Consider the following 17,734-nt stretch of genomic DNA (forward strand, 5'->3'; position numbering starts at 1 on the left):
AACTCTCTGTTGATTTGCTTTTTTCAATAGCAACATGATTAGCATTCTCATTTCATACAGCTACTTCAAGGAGCTGTTTCTATCCTTAGCTTTGAAGAAACACACAGGAAAATGTTACAAGTGCAAGCGGGAACATTCTCTTCCTGCCTGAAACATGAGGATCCAGACAGTTCCTGTCTTCATCACATTTTCTGAAGGGTCTACATGCCTTCCCACCAATGCAGTACCATCTGACCAGGGCAAAGATGGGTGGATGGTGTAGTCCAACATGAAATACACACACTTGCAGGAAATCCAAAATGATACAGAGAAGAGTTTTCTAGAGAAGACACTTGTATGTCATTCTATTAATCCATCTACTGCATTCCTCAGGCTTGGACTTTTAACTGTGAAAAGCATGAGTTGGACAGAAAACCAGGGAGAGATGAGGCACGTTCTGGAATGCAGACATTATCCTTTCTTATGGCAAATCCTTTAAGGTTTTGAATCATTCTGTCTTACACTTTGATTTGCTGATCACAGTACATGAGCAACCTGCTACTCACTAAAATCACCTGAAAAAAGGTCTACATTCTCTCTTCCAGGATCATATACTGTAAAATTGTGCAAGTTTTCACATAACTTGACATATATGTTACACTTTTAAGTCATCTCTCAGCTCAAAAGTTTGGTTTTCTTTTCCCCCAGGACCGTGGCTTCACTTATTTTTAAATTAATCAATCTCCTTAACCTTATTTTTTTTTATTGAATATTTTTGTGGGTCAGATTCTGCTCTGTTTGGAGATACACACATATGATATTTTTGTTAAGATACTGAGGTTGAATTCAGTGTAGATTTTTTTCCATCACCTTGGAAACCATTCTTCTTCTTTCCTCAAAACCCAGACTCCACCTTCCCCAACACACCGTGACATACCCAGATAATTTTTGTTCCTGACAAAATCACGTCTACATATGTCTATAAAACCTGATTGATTTCTGAGCTTGGTATTGCTTTTACTACTTCCTGAATAGAAGGGAAAGATCATTCTCAAGTTACAGGCCACTAAAGAGAAAATTTGTGTGCATAATGTCCTGAGACTCAGGCAGTGCTTTGTCAAGAAACACAAGCATGAGCTGAGCCAGCACAAGTATAAATGTCACTCTGAATTACAGCCTGCTTTTATATAGCATCAGCTGGAGCCTCCAGCACGGGGTGCAGAGTTTTTTCCTGAGACTGGATGTCACTTCGTAGGTCCTATCTGATGAAACTGCTCATACTGCCAATCTGAGCTGTGCATGATCGAGCTCTCAGCCACTGACCTCACTCCAGCAGCTTACATCGAAAGTTTAAGTAAACGTGCAGTAATAGAAATGCACATGGTGCCACTTTTCAGCTCTTCTGGTGCAAAAAAATCTTGTTTGTAAGAAGAGAGAGAGAGAGGGGCCAGAGGGACATGACTACAAAAGAACACCTTCCTTCCCTTTTGGGGTGGTTGCTATTTAGAAAGGGAAAATGCATAGTACTGCGCAGCTAAAGAAACAGCATGATACATTTGTTTTGTATAGCAACTTGTATAAACGCTGCTGAGCCCTTTATGGAATTAATTATCTGAAATACATGATTTCTGCCCAAATAAAGAGAAATGGTGGTGGGTAGCAATACTAGAAAAACTTGACTTGGCTGAGTTTCTGCAAAACCCAGCTCAGGACTAAGTTAAAATCTCACTTCCATTTCAAAGCAGACAGAGGTAGAGCTTTTCTTTGGGTTCAGCAGATTTAAAGAATACTGAAGAACATTGTTTAAAAAAAAAGTAAGCAAAAAAAGCAAAAAACCCACAATGAAGTCCCCATACTCCAGAAACATTTCCTAAGTATATTTAAAGGGAACAAAATAAGGTAGATTTCATCTGTACAGTTGAAAAGGACAAGAGAGGACAAGAACCTGATTTATTTACTTGCCCCTGAGTTAGAGGGCTAGAATCTTTAACATTCCATGCCTTTTCCTCTGTGTTACAGGTACCTCTCAGCTCCCTGTGGACCTTAAGGGCTAAGAGACAGTAACAGTCAGCACTCCTCTCCCTTGCAACTCTAGTCAATCATAGCAGGGTAGGGGGCACAGGACAGAGGCTGGAACAAAGGAAAGCATGAGGCCTCAAAAAGGAATGGCTGGCCATAGTGGGGGCAGACACACTACTTCAGTCTGTTCTGGGGGACCCAGCCACAGGACAAATCCTCTGTTCATGTGCAGCTGGTGGTCAGAGAACCCTTTGGTGTGCGTGAAGCTGAGGACAAGACTGCATGCACTGGAATACTTGGGAACTAAAGCTTTTAACAAAGGGCAATAAACATGCAGGAAAAAGAAGAGGTGGAGGAACAGAGCCTTGAGTCTGCAGACTGAAATTATGTGTTCAGTCAAGCTGCCAAAGAAAAAAGCATAACTGGTGTTTTAATTCTGGGAAAGAGGGAGCGTTTTTTCCAGGCTGGAGAAGCACTGTGAGCTGCTGCAGCTGATTAACAGTGCCACCAGCAGGCCTGCTGGAAGAGGGCCAGTTTGAGAGACTGGGGGAAAAAAGGTACATCCACTCACCACCTCTCACCCCTCCAAGCCCTCACAGTCGGACTCTGATCCTGCAGGCACTTTGCCAAATGCAGAGGGGGCTGTTCCTGGGAACAGCTGCAAGAAAGGTCTTACCCACAGAGGTGCTGTGCAGCACTGGCTGCCCTCAGCTCCAGCAGGTCAAAGGAGGTAACAAATCCCATGGGCTTGTTTGGTACAGCCAAGAGTGAAGGACAGAGTATCCAGCTCAGGAGGGCTTCTCCTCGAGTGGAGCACACCAGTCAGCATGAGCCATGGCAGGCCTGGAATTATTAAATAACCAGATGGTGCCACAGGGGCAGTGTAAACGCAGCCAGTGAGATGTATGTTGGCAATGAGACATTTAGGGACATACTTTCCACTGCTTGTGGGGTGATTGCCTATTGGAAGATGAACTTCAAATTCAATTAAGTTTGCCACCTCACAGTCTCTCTGGTCACAGCACTTATTAGGAGAGCTACTAATTGCCTGGTTGTACAAAAAGACCCTAAAAATACATTGGCTAATAATAGTGTCAACAGTGTGAAAAACAGGAAAGTTCTCTTGTAGTAGAGCAAAGCCAACATCAAAAACTCTGCCCCAAAAAGTGAATCAAAGGGTCATGGAGCCTTTCACACATTTTTTTTAGACAGCAGTAAGGAACCAGTTTTGCCCTACAGCTGCAACAAAAAGCTGTAATGAAGTAAGAGTTGTGGGAGAAGGAAAGGTATCATTTATAGTCAGTCTCAAATTTTGGCAGCCTTGCACACCTTCACCAAGGATTCTGGTCAGCATTTTGCTAGACTATAACCACATGATTAGGTAGCTAAATTTTATATTTGAACAAATGCAAGTCAAATGGATTTCTGAGAAATGAGAAGAGTATAAACAATTTATCCTGTCTGGTTATCATACAGCTGTCAGGTTTCTTTCTGCTGAGCTATATGTGGACATGTAGACTAAATGCCAGGTAACCACTAAAAAGCTGATTGAAAAGAGGTATAGCGAGATAAGGTATGAAATTTGAGAGGGAGTGAGGGGGCAGGGAAATACAGCTAAATGATACTGTATTCCAAGCCCTAACAATAACTTCATGTAAGGGATAACAATGGACTGTCAGTTAAAAGTTTAATTTTCCATCTCCGAAAGAGATCTGAGATTGAGCCAAGATCCTTCCTCTTTGGATGCTGAAGCCAGAGAGAGTCTCATTCCACTCCAGAGCCATGGACAACTTGCAAATGTTGGGGCCAGTCACAGCAGAGAGGTACAGGTGTGAATAATAGCTGTGCAACCCATGTTTCTGACATGAATGCACAGGGACTGCCTGAGTGATGGTCATTTTTGTGCATGTTCTTGGTGAAATTACTTCATCTTCATGGCTTTGAGACTGTTGTTGAAAATAAATATGGCTGTGAAGCAGAAGAAGAACCTTTATTCCTAGAGAAGTAGTATCTAATAAAATGTCAAGGAAATGCTGTCAGATGTCAACAAGTACCAGACGACATGTCCACTAACAGATTTACCAAGGAAGAGAGCCAGAATGCTCTGAATACTTTTGTCTTTGTTTCAGGTTCTCGGTTTCACGGAATTGCTGACAGCGTCAGTATAGCAAATGCATGTCTTCCAAAAGAAGTGACAAAACAGAGCCTCCTTGTAAACCTGCTTCCTTTTGTGGAAGGTGAAAGCCTTCCTAAGCCTGTCCTAACACACCAACTTTCATCATGTTCAGCCAAGGAAGCAGGCTATCACCTGTTTGGAACATTGTAATGTTTTTTTATTTTCTCACTTCTGCTGCTTTCTGAGTCACTTCCATTAATCTGAAATTCCAGTCATGTCCCCCACAGATGTGGCATATACAGGTAAGTCCATGCTGTCAACAGGAGACTAGCACCTGGCTCTAACAAATCCTGACAGGCATGCTGAATCACACTCATCTGTCATTATCACCCAAAATGCTAAGTCTTCAGTGTGAAATGAGTACCTGGATGCCGTCAGAAATGCTGGATGCTGACAGCAAAGTGAGAGAAACCAGTTTTTTTAGCTGGACTGTGGCATCTGTGCCTTGCCTTACTTCCTTGCTTTGCATTTACCAAGATATTTACAGGATCATTTCAGTACTAGATGGTGAACAGAATGAGGCACACTCCAAAAGGATACATAAGAGTGGGCACACCCCGAGCTGCCAGGTGCTTTCGGATGAGGTGCTCGGTGCCGTACCAGTTGAAGCCTTTTGTTGCATACCCAATCCGTGGAAGATGCACTGTTGCTGAGGAGGGAACAGAGTGCACACTCTTCAGCAGAAGATACGCATACAGAAAGCAATCTAGAAAAAGACTTCAAGCTACCCAACAGATAACAGAAGAAATACTTTTGAGCAGCCTATCTGCAATGGAGATCTCACTTTACTTCAGAAAAAAAACAAGAGAGGTAGAAACTGGTCATCATCTTTAGGAGCAACCACACATGTATGGATTTGCTGTTCTACTGCACAGACACTTACCATTCCTTTTCTTGGCTGCTAAATAAATCTTCTTCAGGCCCTTTTCCAAAGCTGACAGTTTAATGCCAGACAAGTTGTTGGACCGATCCCGGTGCTGAGCTACAATCAAGGCCAGCTAAGGAGAAAACACAAAAAAATGTAATAAAATCCATATACAGTACTAAGAGACACAGTGACAGTGCTGGAAAACTGCATTACTAACTTTTACCTTTAATAAATTAAGACAAGAACTCATTTTCTCTAATATTTAACTGCAACTTAGCCATGTTCAGTAATCAGTGCCATTATTGTGAAAAAGACATAAGGTTCATTTCACACAGCTTCAAAAACATACGGATAGAGCAAAACAGGAAAGAGCTTCTCATTCTCACCAAATCTTGTCCTTTTTTCCTGGATTTTTTTATCATCAATAGGGAATAGCAGGGTTCCTCCTAACTCCAGGTCTGTCCAGAAAAAAGAACAGGAAAACAATAAAAAAATCAGTCCTGAAGAGTAAACAAGCAGTCAATGAAGCAGTGACTTCACTGTCAAATTCTGTATTATTCTCTGAGACTGTATCTCCTTATGATGGTTTCAGCAGTCAGATCCTTTGCCCAAGGAAGCAAGACAAACATCTTCCCCTGAGCCACACATTCAAACACACATATCCCAACTAAAGACAACAAAAGGAAAGAGAGACACTGAAATGAGAAGAAAGCATCTCCCAGGAAATTAGAAAGATCTAGCAAGATGTTCATTCCTAGCCAGCTGCAGGTATCTCAAAACTGTTAATATATGATCAGGAAAAGATTAGTGCTTCGAGGGAAGCAAAGGCTCAGCTGAATGGTGCCTGAGGTGGTTTCATCCTTCTTGAAAGCACTTTCAGAGAAGATGCAGTGCTCTGTCTTATTTAGTGAAAAACATTCTGTGAATAATGTAGTTTAGAGCTTTTCCCCCTTTTTAATGACTTGCAGGATGAATTGGAATGATCAACCCCTATTCAGAGTTCTAACACTCCAAACAAGCCAAGTCAAAGCACCTGCTGAAGTACTACTTTCAGATCTAGGGATGCACATATCCAGAGAAAGAGTAAAACATGAGTATCGAGGTATCCAGGTACCTCACTCCTGCAGTGTCAGTGGGGTTTTACCTCTTTCAAGTATCTTAGCCTCAGGTCATATTTTCATCTCTTACCTTTCATCTTTCCTGCCATCTCATATATTTTCCTTGGCTGATCAGAACGAGCCTCTAGAGCAGTGAATAAACCACCCCTTCCCCAGCGGCCAGAGTCATCTAGAATAAAATAACAAGTTAGATTCTTTTCAGAAGTGACATTGAGACCACCCCTGCAGGAAAGGCACCTGCTCTGTACACAGGCAATGAATGATTATCAAAACCAGATATGGGAACTACATACAAACTTAAGTCAACCACTATTTAAGGGACTATCCTAAAGGATAAACCTCAGCCCTGGAGAAAAACTAACTTATCACAGTTTTCTGAAAAACAACGCAGAAAAATTCCTCACTGTCCACCAAGAATGCTGAAACAAGCACTTACCATAGCACTGAGCATATAAACCTAACAGTATCCTCACATACATACATATAGGTACACAGAGCATGCATGTAGTATTTGGTGCCTTGGGCTTCCCACACCAGGTGTTTGATATTTGCAGTCTTTCACTTCTGCTTGGCATTTGCACTTCAAACATGAGCCTTCATGCACAGTGTAGCATAAGCCAAAGCAGATGATGACGATTTGCTGTAGCCCTGGACAGAGAGCACCTCGAACACTGCTTCAGGAGGAGCTCCATAATGTGACTATCTCCCTCAGCTACAGTGTCTTAAAAGAGGGCCTTAACTTAGGAGACTAGCCTAGAGCCTCAGTACTGTCAGTGTTGAGAGACAACCACCAAGAAACTCTGACCTCAGCCTCTGGAAGTCTGTCTCTCTCTACTGACCAGAAAAAGAAGATGAATTTTAGTATCTCAGTTTGATTCCTACAGCTTCCACAGGATAAACAGGAACTGTCATAATTTAGCCACAGATATAAAATTTCAAGACCTACAGGCACCTTTGAAGAGGTTTGCCCATAAATCCAGAGCAGGCATGCAAGGACCCTTGCACACCTTGCTAGTACTTCTGTGGGTTATACATGCTGGAGTAGAGGCTGTATTGCCTCTGCACCACTTTAGATTAAGTCAGACTCAAATCCAAATTATTTCAGAATTAGAAACTATTAAACCATTAGAGACAATTCAGCTCCCTTGTTCACCCCACCCAACAATACTCCTGTTGTTCACAAGTCCCACCTAGGCAATGGACAATGATGGCATCTTCCTCTCCTGCTTGGGGGTGGGTTACATCTCCCATGACGTATTTAATATAGTTCTGGCCTCCATCTTTGTAATCTAAATCCACATTCCACCCCAACTCATCCTCCTCAAACTCTTCCTCGGAGCCACTTTCCTCTGAAGGAAGGCAGGTAGATGTGTAATGATTGGCCTCCCACCAGGCCATCCTGAAACCAAGAGAAGAGGATGTTCAATGAAAATCAAAGGTGGGGGCACACAGCTTGGTTTAAATCATTGCAGTGAAACACAGGAGACCTAGACCTGCATTCCCTCTGCTCCCTCCCCATTTCAGGCCAGAACAACAATTACCAAAGTTCTTATTTATAATATTAAGAGCCACATGCCAATGTGATAAGCCAATTGCAGGCACGGAAAAAGTGAGCACATAGCAAAGGGCAAGGAGCTACTTGGAGTGGTGAAAAGGAAGAATATCTGGGAAACAAGAAGGAGAAAGTTAAGACGTGCCAGAGAATCACAGATGTCAGACCAATTTGTAGGGGCCAGCTGTGACACTTCAGAAAGCTTCTCCCACTCACTCATTGATTGTACAGTCAGACATGGAGTTCTTATTCAGGCCATCCTCTATGAATTAAAGTAGAGGTAAAATCAGGCAGGGTATACAGGAGGAAAGAACCTTGCTAGGGACTCAAGCCATTTTTCCACCTTCACATCCCCATGTTATGCAGTTTGAGCACATTACTTCCATCAATCAGACACATTCCAAGAGTACAGTGCAACAGACATTGATTTACAAGTAGTAGATGCAATACAAACCATACTTTTTCTTGTGTTCTGCCTCTGCTTTTGCTGCCTTCTTTTCCTCCATGAGCCTTGCTCTCTTTGCTGCTGCTTCTTGGCGCTTCTTCCTCCGAGCCTCCAGCTCCTCTTCACTCAGCAAGTGCTTCCTCCTGGCTGACTGTTCCCGAAGGCCTGTGAGAAGGGCCTGGAGAAAGAAAGAGGTATCACAGAAACAAACTGCTCATCTTAAAGCCATGCCTGATGCCTTCCTTAACCTACATTCCTTTCCCACTTGTTAACTTGTTCACAAGTCTTAATCATCAGAACTCAATTGTCACATAATACGTGGTTTTGTGACCTGAGTTTATAGAAGTGCCCTCTACAGCGTATCTCAGATCTGCTAGCAGAACTGTTGAATTGTCAAGCCCTGATTCCAGAGCCAGCTTTAGTACACTGACATCCAAATCTTTTAACATGCCTTCTGCAAGCTGTAGGTAAAGAGAGAGAACTGCCAAGTTTCATTTTCCACAAGCAAATGAAAGAACATCATGTTCCTTGTCACATCTGCCTTACGTTTGCTTTGTTCCGGAGAGCTCTCCCTTCCTTACTGGTTTCTTCAATCAGTGCTTTCTGAAGATCCAAAAGCTGATCAAATGCTTTTTTGTCTTCTCTGCTGGGTTCTTTTGAATAATCTTTGCCTTCATACACGTACATGTGATCTTTAAAAAATAATTTAAAAGTGTGAAAAGGAACTGAAACCTACTAACACCCAAAATGTACAGTGAGATCAAAAAAAAATCTGGCTCTTCTGTGACACTGTTCTACCCTCAGCAGAGAAAGATCTTCACTCTCACAACTTTTTGGTATGACCAGAGTCAGTATCATGTAGAAATGAGAGAATCAAGATTTCCTTCCTCTGACAAAAGCTTTTAATTTAAGATAATTTAACATGTTTGGTTTGGCAAGGAAGCGTTCTTCCTATTTCATTTAATTAATTATTTTAAATTGTGGTTCCACTGCTGTTCTCTTTGGTCATTCCATCTCTGCCAGTGGAGAATTCCTTCAGCTCTGCTATGTAATTACAGGCAGCTCTTGAAAAGGGACAGCAAATTTTTGCTTTTGACTTCCCAAATGAAATGAAAGTACAGAACTCTGGCAGCCCAGGGTTGCTGCTCACCACGTGAGTTATTTTCCCTATACCTATTACGCAGTGTGGTACCACTGCCCCTCTTTTAAGTCATCACCAGAAAATACCACTCTTTGCTGACTCTCAGCAAATAATTACTCATTGCTGGCAAGTGCTGCTGGATGGACAGTTACTATCCTGCAGAGCCATATTTCAGCTTCAGTCACAAATCTATATTTAAGTGCTACTGTGTACCCAGACAAAAATTCAGTCTTTCTCTGGGAAAGAAGGCACTGGAAGAGGGAAGTATCTTTAGAATTTATTTTCATGTAGTACAGGGCTAAGAAAAACTAACCACAACTGGGTGACATTTGGGCTGGAAAGCAGAGTTTTGAAAACAGAATAAGTTTGTTTTAGTTCTATAGACACCATGACTCTGCATTTCTTACCTCACCTTTTGGATTTTCATAGCCAATAATCCTTTATTTGGAGATAAAAAATGAAACACCTGCTACACAGCTTTTCCTTAACTTACTCTATCTCCAAAACTGTAGATCTATCTTAATGGTTCTCTGTGGGAAAAACAGTAGCTACAATATGACTATTTCCCCATTTCTCAGGAATCTCCATCTGAGGTACTAAAATATGAAAAGGAATTCAACTGCCAGTCATCAAAACTGGGCAAGTATTGTTAACATTATCTTACAAACAGGCAAATAAGGACAGAAAAAAGAACAAAAATACCAATAAAGATTCAGAAATAAAGTTTGTAGATGGGCAACAAACAAAATTCAAGTAACTTAATTACAATTCTGCTTTTCTTCTTCTTTCCTGAGAAATGCCACCCCTGCCTGGGAAGCCTTCTTTACCAGCACTCAAGTAACACAGCTATTTAGATTCTTAACTTACTCTCTGTATCCTCCTCTTCATTCTCTTCCTTTTGGGGCAGCACAGTGTCCATTATCCACTGCCCTCCTTTTGTCTCTCCAAGGATGTTTTCCAGCTCCACATCCTGTACAGTACTTCCCTCAGAGGACAGCAATTTATCCAGGCCAAATTTCAAGATTTCACTCAGCTTTAACAAAGAGAAGGGGAAGTTCAGTATTATTATCCTCTAATTCCATGTCAATCCCAGTGTCTCAAGCTTCTCAAGCTTAAATGCAAAGGATGTATGAGTGGTGGAACCTAAGCTTTAAGGCTGCCTGTCAAAATACTTGTTCTTTAACATGCCCCATTCTCCCTACACCTGATGGGACAAGCCCCAACAACATTTCCCCCTAATCATAACTCATCCAGACTTGAACAGTTGTTTTTCTTCAGGGCTAAATGACAAAATAGCACTATACTGAATGCATTCAAGCAGCTTTCTTCATAGTCAGAAAGGCCAGGCTTGCTTTTGCCCTCAACTCGTTTAAAACAAAAGACTAAATACCATAAAAATCCAGGGGGAGAAAAATATCAGCATGGAATTTCCTATGGGCTCAGTTCCACTTCTCTTACAGAAACTTTAATTGCTGAGATACATACAAACAGGGCTGGGAGGGCAGGCAGAGGGGGAAAGGATACACTAAAACCAAACCTCTCCTAGGTTTAGCTGCACACAGGGGATATATTCCCTTAAATGTCACTTCACTTGATGTTTTGAAGCCAAGTTCTCAACACAAACCTCAGCTTTCAGGTCAGAATTATAAATCATGCCCTGACTCCTGAGACACTGTATTTGCCAAGAGGCCAAAAGAAGGTTGACCGAGTTTCAGACTAACAACCAAAAGCTGACTAGGTTATCACCTGACTTCTTATCAGCTCTGTTTGTGAGAGAAAAGCACCAGAGACAGATCAGTTTGAGAAACAATGAGTCCAGCTTCCACTTCTTATAATTTCCACTAATTAGAATTAAAAAACAAGTAAGACAAAGAGAGGTTCTGTCTTCCCCTCTTCTCCAAGACAACACACCCTTTTTCCACAATGAACGCACTTCAAAATTGCAAAAACTGTCTTCAAACATCAGATGCTGTCTGGACCTGGGATGTTGTTTTTGTTCCTACATACAAAAGCTGTCACGTCAATGCACAACTGTTTGCAGGGGTTCCAATCCAATGTAAACACAGAAACATTCTGGGACATTTCTAAGGTGGTTACTGGAGTCAAATTGAGGATACAACTCTGGTTTACCTGTAACTCTGCTGTTCCCTGAGGCTTGGGCGCTCCCAGAGCAAACTGCCCCCCTTCAACAATGGCATTGGTCAGCCGCAGCTTCGAGGCAGCTCTTCGGTAGATTATTTCTTCAACTGTATCTCGCCCAATCAAACGGATAATTTTTACAGGCCTTGGAGAGTGTAAGAAAATTCTTATTACTTACTTAGTTTTGAGGTGCACTAAGGTATTTACTATCCCCCCACCCACTCCTTTGGTAAGTAAAGAAGGTAAGAACAAAATGCAAAAATAATCAGCACTAATGTGATGCTGATACAATTCTGCTTGACACAGGAGAAATGCTCACTGCAAAAGTGCGGGCAAACCTCCACCCTCCATCTCCTACTCCAAATTTACAAAGTTACCACCCTGGATACATGACAAGGACAAGATTGTATGAGGCTGCAGTTGGAAAAGGAAGAAACAAAATCCTCTCTGCTCCCCTTTGATCTTCAATCTATCCTCATACTTTAACCTTCCATTGCCTATGGAAGGGGAAAGTAATACTGAGAGGCCAAGAGAGTCAGCAACCAAACCAACAAGTAGTGACATTTCTCACTTGTGCTGCCCAATCCGGTGAGCTCTTGCTATTGCTTGCAAGTCATTTTGTGGGTTAAAATCACTATCAGTAAATATAACTGTATCTGCTGCTGTCAGATTCATGCCAACTCCACCTACAAACAAAAGAAGGTCATAAAATATGTCACCAACAGAAAATAAAGAAGCTAGAGAATTTATGCAAAGTTCTGTCAGATCTGATCAACTGTATCTAATCCAATCCATCTCTCAAATCCAAATCTAAGTCTCATAAGGATCTAGACAGATGGGTAAGCCTTCCATTTCCAGCTTCCAGCTGCCTGCAACAGTCCAAAAAAGAAGCTGTACAATGCAATATAATCAAAAAACACAGGGTGTGAGTGAACCAATGCAAAAGGGACTGATTGTCAAGACTGATGAATATAGACATAATTCTTTTGCTGGCAGGCAGATTATCCCTGCAAGGACTGGCTTCCCTGAAGCCCCAAGGGACTGCCCAAGTCATGACTTGGCTGCAGCACAGAACCAGCTGTAAATACACCACTGAAACAGTGGAAAACACCAAGCCAAACCATACAATAACCAGAGCCCAGGTGTTTATAAGACTTAAAGGTTTTGAGGTTAGTCCTTAGGCTCTCATGAAATAAAATGATTGAAAAAAAAAAACCATTTAATTTTAAAATTTAAAATATCTCTACTGTGACCACATTGTGTAGTTAAAGAGGGGAAAGCCTACTGCCTTACATTTCCCCCAGCTCATGACAAGACACCTTCCCTGTAATCAGAATATCCCTGCAAGTGGAGACAGCCATGCACCTGAATATCTGTCCACAATATATAAACAATAGCAATACTGTTAGCACACCTGCTCCCAGCTGAATACAAGATACTTTAGGTCACACATAGCAGTGTGCAGTAAAAAACAACCCTAAGTCTGGCTGGCATGGGAGGGAGAGCTCAGGCACCATGGTGACAGACATACATACTCCTGACACACATCCAGCATTAGGGTCTTCCTTTCACAATCCTTGTGTGCTCCTCCCTGTGCACTGTGGTGCAGGCTCATCAAGACAAGTCTAACCAGAAGCCCAAAGGAAGACCTGGTTTCAGTTTGATGTCTGAGACCAAGCAGTGTGGATTCCTCCTCTGGAGACAAGCAGAAGCCTGGCTCTGTGCTTGTTTGAATAGAGAGACAGGGAGGTTTGAAACTGTGTAGAAGACACAGATCTGCCTAGGGAGCAAAGAGGGGAAGCAGCACAGATGGCAGTCCCATGGAGGTCTCTGCAGCCTTGGGACAGTAGAAGACTCTTGTTTCAATCTGTCTGCCAGCTAAAGAGCACGTCCACGTTCAGCAAACTTGAGAAGCAATTCCACCAGCTTACTTAAAGGAAGTCTGTTCCTCCCTGGAGTCTGATGCTTGCAGAAATAAAATGGTAGTGAGATTCCTTAAGCTCAAATTAAACTACTATTAAAGTACAAATGACAGCTTTAAACTACTGCATTTTAAGAGTCTAATTTACAAACTAAGAAGTTTCCTTGGTGCTTACAGATATATTTAAATTCTTAAAAAATTTTACTAGAATGAACTTCTCAAGCTTTAAGTCTTCACTTACCAAGAAAGTGTTGACTTCCCTGAACCTGGTAGGCCTCTTAAGATTACAAGCAATTTCTGTGAACAACTGAATTTTTCTTCAGATAACTGCAATGAAGAGAAGTTGTGCATTCCTTCTGTACTGTCAGCTTTTGGATAGTTCCAACACTCTTCTCTGGTTTCACAGAAACCATTACTTTGGGGTCCATTCTGATCATTATTCCCATTCCTGAAGACCTGAGTAGTATGGATGTCAGTATGACCAGAATAGTGAGTGTTTTGATCAAGCAACGGACCATGACTGTTGATATCAGTATTTCCACAGTAACTTTCATAAGGAAGTTCCCCATTCTGACAAGGGGGAACATTTGGGATTCGTGGTGAGAGATCAAATATCTGAAAATGGGATTGATGGTTGAATCTAGAAGGAAAAGGTCCCTGAGATTTTTTGAAAGATGCTCTAGTCTGCCAAGCAGGTCTGAATTCAGGCACTGAGCAGTTCCCAGTATCTATTTGGCCATTAAACGTACTTTCCATTTTCCAGCCACCTGCTTCCACAACTAACTGCTGCTCATTGTTTGTTTTCTGACTGTTGTGTTCCTCCAAAGAACACTGTCCATTCTCGTAAAATAGGTGTGGACTGCCAAAAAGTACAGGTTGATAATTCTCTTGTGAGCTCTGACTAGAGTTAAATGGAGAATGCTGCTCCTCAGAAATTTCAGTTTCTTTTTCCTGAGCATTAGTATCTAAATTTTCTTTTTCCAGCTGGTGAATTTCTTTATAGAACTGATCCAGCTGATCATCTATTTCTGGTACAGTGGCAGAAACAGCCTGCATCTTCTTCGCCTCCTTTCTTTTACATCTGTTTTCATGTAATTCATTTTCATCTCCTCCAGTGTTCCTACATTCATTGCAACTGCCAGATTTGTCCTGCTTATTACTTTTGGCAGGCTTGTAAATTGGTCCTATAAAATCTTTGCTTGTAAAAAAGTCTTCATCTGATTGATTTCTATTTACTGAGAATGATGCACTGCTTTTTTCAACACTATCTTCACCAGCATTATTTGTAATAAAAGGGTCCTTCTCATCTTGAACTTTTGAGTCATTCACTGATGTAAATGGAGGATTTATAGTCTGCACAGATTCTAAATCCATTGGCTGACTAAGCACTGGATTACTGTCTGGGAGAACTTCACTCAAGGATCCCAAGACACCAGTAGGTATTTTCTCTTGCTTCTGCATGCCACGTTGTCCTTGGTTATCTAAGGCACACGTAGGTATCCAAACATTTGATTTTCTCTCAACATCCACTTTTTTCTGAGTACCTTTGTTATCATCACCAGGGAGTTTCTCAGAAGCCCCTTCTGTTGATTTCATTCTTTTAGAATATGGTTCAATTCCGATTTCGTCCAGACACTCCAAGAGACTTACTGTATTTTCAGCATGAAGCATCTTAGAAAAAAAGAATGAATATATTATCAGCATGCACATTTTTAAAGTAAAGAATAAAAAAGCTGAAGTTACTCAGGCCTATGACATCACACTTTCCATGGTCACAACTGGAATGTACTCAACCAGAAGAAAAACAGATATCACCTACCACAAGTATGGTTTAAACTAGACTGCTACATTACTTATTGCTCATCTTTAGTAAAAAAATACGTTAGTGCCGTATCAGTCGAGCAGTCACATTTTATGATACTCCTTAAATAATTTACAAATCATGCGACTATATAAATAATATATAATATATATAATATATATAAATAATTTACAAATGCGACTATTTGAAAAATTAATTACATCAACAATATCTGACCGATATTACTACTGTTCCCTACTAGATGTTATTCTGCCAGGTGTTTGAAATCTCTTTTAAAGATAAGCATATGCCAATTTCCAATGCACAAACTGATGCCTGACATCACTACTAATATGACCAACAAAAATGCAAATACTTCAACCAAGAGGGCTGTTTTCTATGACACGAACCAAACTCAACCAACTCATTTAACACCAATCAAACAGGTGCTGGGTGGCATTTGTAATTTAGAACTAGTCATGTAAGACTTAAAATCAAAGCTGCAATCTGTTATTATGGTTTTGGTTTTGGAACTACTAAAGACTTTTATTAGGGACCAAGATCACTTGCTTGCATGTCTTCTAAAATTAAAAACACACACACACACACAAAAAATCCCTGTCCCAAAGAGACTGCATTCTAAGAACTACACCACTAAGTTCTAGACAGGTTCAGAGACAAGCTATTACAAAGCAAGATGGCACTAACCACTATGACATGCCATCTATTGGTCTGAATTTCTTGGATTTTGAAGTCTACAGAGTATGCAATACAGCGCAAACGCTTCCCCTCCAAATAAATGCAGTTTCAAACACAAAAGAACATCATTCTCCTACTGGAAGGTTTATTCTACTGTTTTCTGAAACATTTAGACTCTCCATGACTAAATATTACCAAGTGTCACATGCCGTTCACCCTGGACAAGAAAAATTTTTCTTTATCTGAAAAGGATCTGTAGGTAGTATTATGGGAAGATTTGTAAGTAACCATTATCCAACATGTTCACTTGCAAAACTGAGAAGAAAAGGTGTACTCTAGGCACTTTCTCACCTACCATCCAAAGGAAGAGGAACCTGCCATTCTCAATCTCAAACTGGCTAAAACAAGGAGATATGACACTCCACACTTGACTTTAGTACCTGGAAGAAAGCATTACTGTCAGAAGGGGAAGAAACATGGGCATGCAAGTCTCTCTCTTCCTCAGAACTGATACCATGTTCTCGCCTCAAGATTTATGTGTTGTATGCATACCTCCAGCTTCTTCGCTCTTCATTTTTGTGCATTAGAAAGCAAGTATGACATTACTACTAATCACTGACTAATCATTGAGTCTATCCCCATCTATTTCCTCTGCCTCCACTCAAAAACAGTATTGGGTTAAAAAAAAGTTACTTTATTAGCTTCTATGTCCTCATCTTCTGGGATGGTGTTTAAGCAGACCCCATTTCCTGATGTGGAATTAAAACAGCAAACATGTGAACACTTGCTGCATGACAAGACCTCCACTGACAAAAAATGCTGCTCTGTGACTGTCCCACATAGGAATATCCTTTCTTGCTAATCTCTGACACACTTTCCCTCACTAACCTTGGAGAGAGTGAAGCTGCATGCAAAAGCGCATCTGCCTGCGTCCTTGGCGAGGACAGAGCAAGTATGCTCAAGGAAAATGCAGTCTCTCTGACACTCTCATCTCTTGAATGGGGCAAGTTCAGGTCTATATAATTTCTACAAAGAATTGGCTGTAAGCATTGAACCTGAGCCAGCACACGGGGATGCCAGACCTATATACCACTTTAATTGACCTGTAAAACATGCAGAAGATTCAATCAACTAACTAACTCAAGGCCTTGAACTCCACCTGTATAATACCTTTCCTAAACGGAAAAACAAGGCCTATTTGGCAGTACCTACAGACGGGGGAACTGGCTGGCTTTGCTTGCACGGCGGTCACGAGGCGCACAGCCCAGCGCCCCTCACACGGCGCAGGACACACGTGGGAGCCGGGAGAAGCAGGCGCGGCTCCCACACCGGGCTGGCAGCGGCGTGTCCGAGGCCAAGGCGCAGCCGCCGGCCTCACGGCTCGGGGAGGTGTATCAGCCGCCCCGTCCCTCCTTTCCCCACGGTGCAAAGCCCACTCCTCTCCCCCACGCACAAACACTTCCCTCAGCGCGGCGCCCACGTCAAACAACCTCGGCAGCCGCCGGCTGCTACGCGCTGACACCGCCATCCCCACGCTGCCCCTTCCCCGCCTGGTGGCGGCACAGGCTGGCGGCAGCAGAGCTGGTGGCGGAGGAGAAGCGGCTTCCCTTCGCGTCCCGGCCGAGCAGCAGCCAACGCAGCCACACGCGGGGGAGGACACGAACCTCAAGGCAGCGGCTCCCGGCCGCGGGAGGAGCAGCGGCTCCGGCCCCCCCCCACACTCCCAAAATGGCGCCGCCTCCCGCTGCCCCCTCACCCCGCGCGTGGCGCCGTGGGGGCGGAGCGCTCCCCCCCACGCCGCGCGCTCTGCCTGGCGGGAAGAGCCGGTGCCAGCGCCGGGGCCGGGATTTTTCCTGGTTCGCCTGCCTTCGGGGCG

At 42.4% G+C, this 17,734-nt stretch overlaps 2 protein-coding genes across 4 annotated transcripts; both read right to left on the minus strand.

Moving 5' to 3' along the window:
• Positions 1–434: 434 nt before the first annotated feature.
• LOC137468566 (chromodomain-helicase-DNA-binding protein 1-like) lies at positions 435–12,746 on the minus strand. Its single transcript, XM_068180387.1, is given in 13 exon segments — positions 435–4,009; positions 4,715–4,823; positions 5,058–5,172; positions 5,429–5,458; positions 5,460–5,500; positions 6,231–6,329; positions 7,351–7,559; positions 8,172–8,335; positions 8,704–8,849; positions 10,166–10,331; positions 11,429–11,582; positions 12,009–12,204; positions 12,731–12,746. Coding segments are annotated over 13 exon segments (1,524 nt in total). The 3' UTR covers positions 435–3,930.
• An 834-nt stretch (positions 12,747–13,580) lies between these two features.
• Positions 13,581–17,504, minus strand: LOC137469343 (NEDD4-binding protein 2-like 2). 3 transcript variants are annotated; one of them, XM_068181976.1, is made up of 3 exons: positions 17,349–17,500; positions 16,214–16,298; positions 13,581–15,029 (listed from the first exon to the last, which is right to left on the minus strand). In XM_068181976.1, exons 2-3 carry the CDS (start codon positions 16,214–16,216, stop codon positions 13,596–13,598), a joined length of 1,437 nt encoding a protein of 478 aa, XP_068038077.1. In that variant the 5' UTR covers positions 16,217–16,298; positions 17,349–17,500; the 3' UTR covers positions 13,581–13,595. The 3 variants fall into 3 exon arrangements, with proteins under 3 accessions (XP_068038077.1, XP_068038079.1, XP_068038078.1); XM_068181978.1 differs by lacking the exon at positions 16,214–16,298 and having other exon boundaries at positions 17,349–17,504; XM_068181977.1 differs by lacking the exon at positions 17,349–17,500 and having other exon boundaries at positions 16,210–16,233.
• Between the last annotated feature and the right edge of the window lie 230 nt (positions 17,505–17,734).

Source organism: Anomalospiza imberbis, chromosome 2 (genome assembly GCF_031753505.1).
Source record: "Anomalospiza imberbis isolate Cuckoo-Finch-1a 21T00152 chromosome 2, ASM3175350v1, whole genome shotgun sequence".
Lineage (NCBI taxonomy): Eukaryota > Metazoa > Chordata > Aves > Passeriformes > Viduidae > Anomalospiza > Anomalospiza imberbis.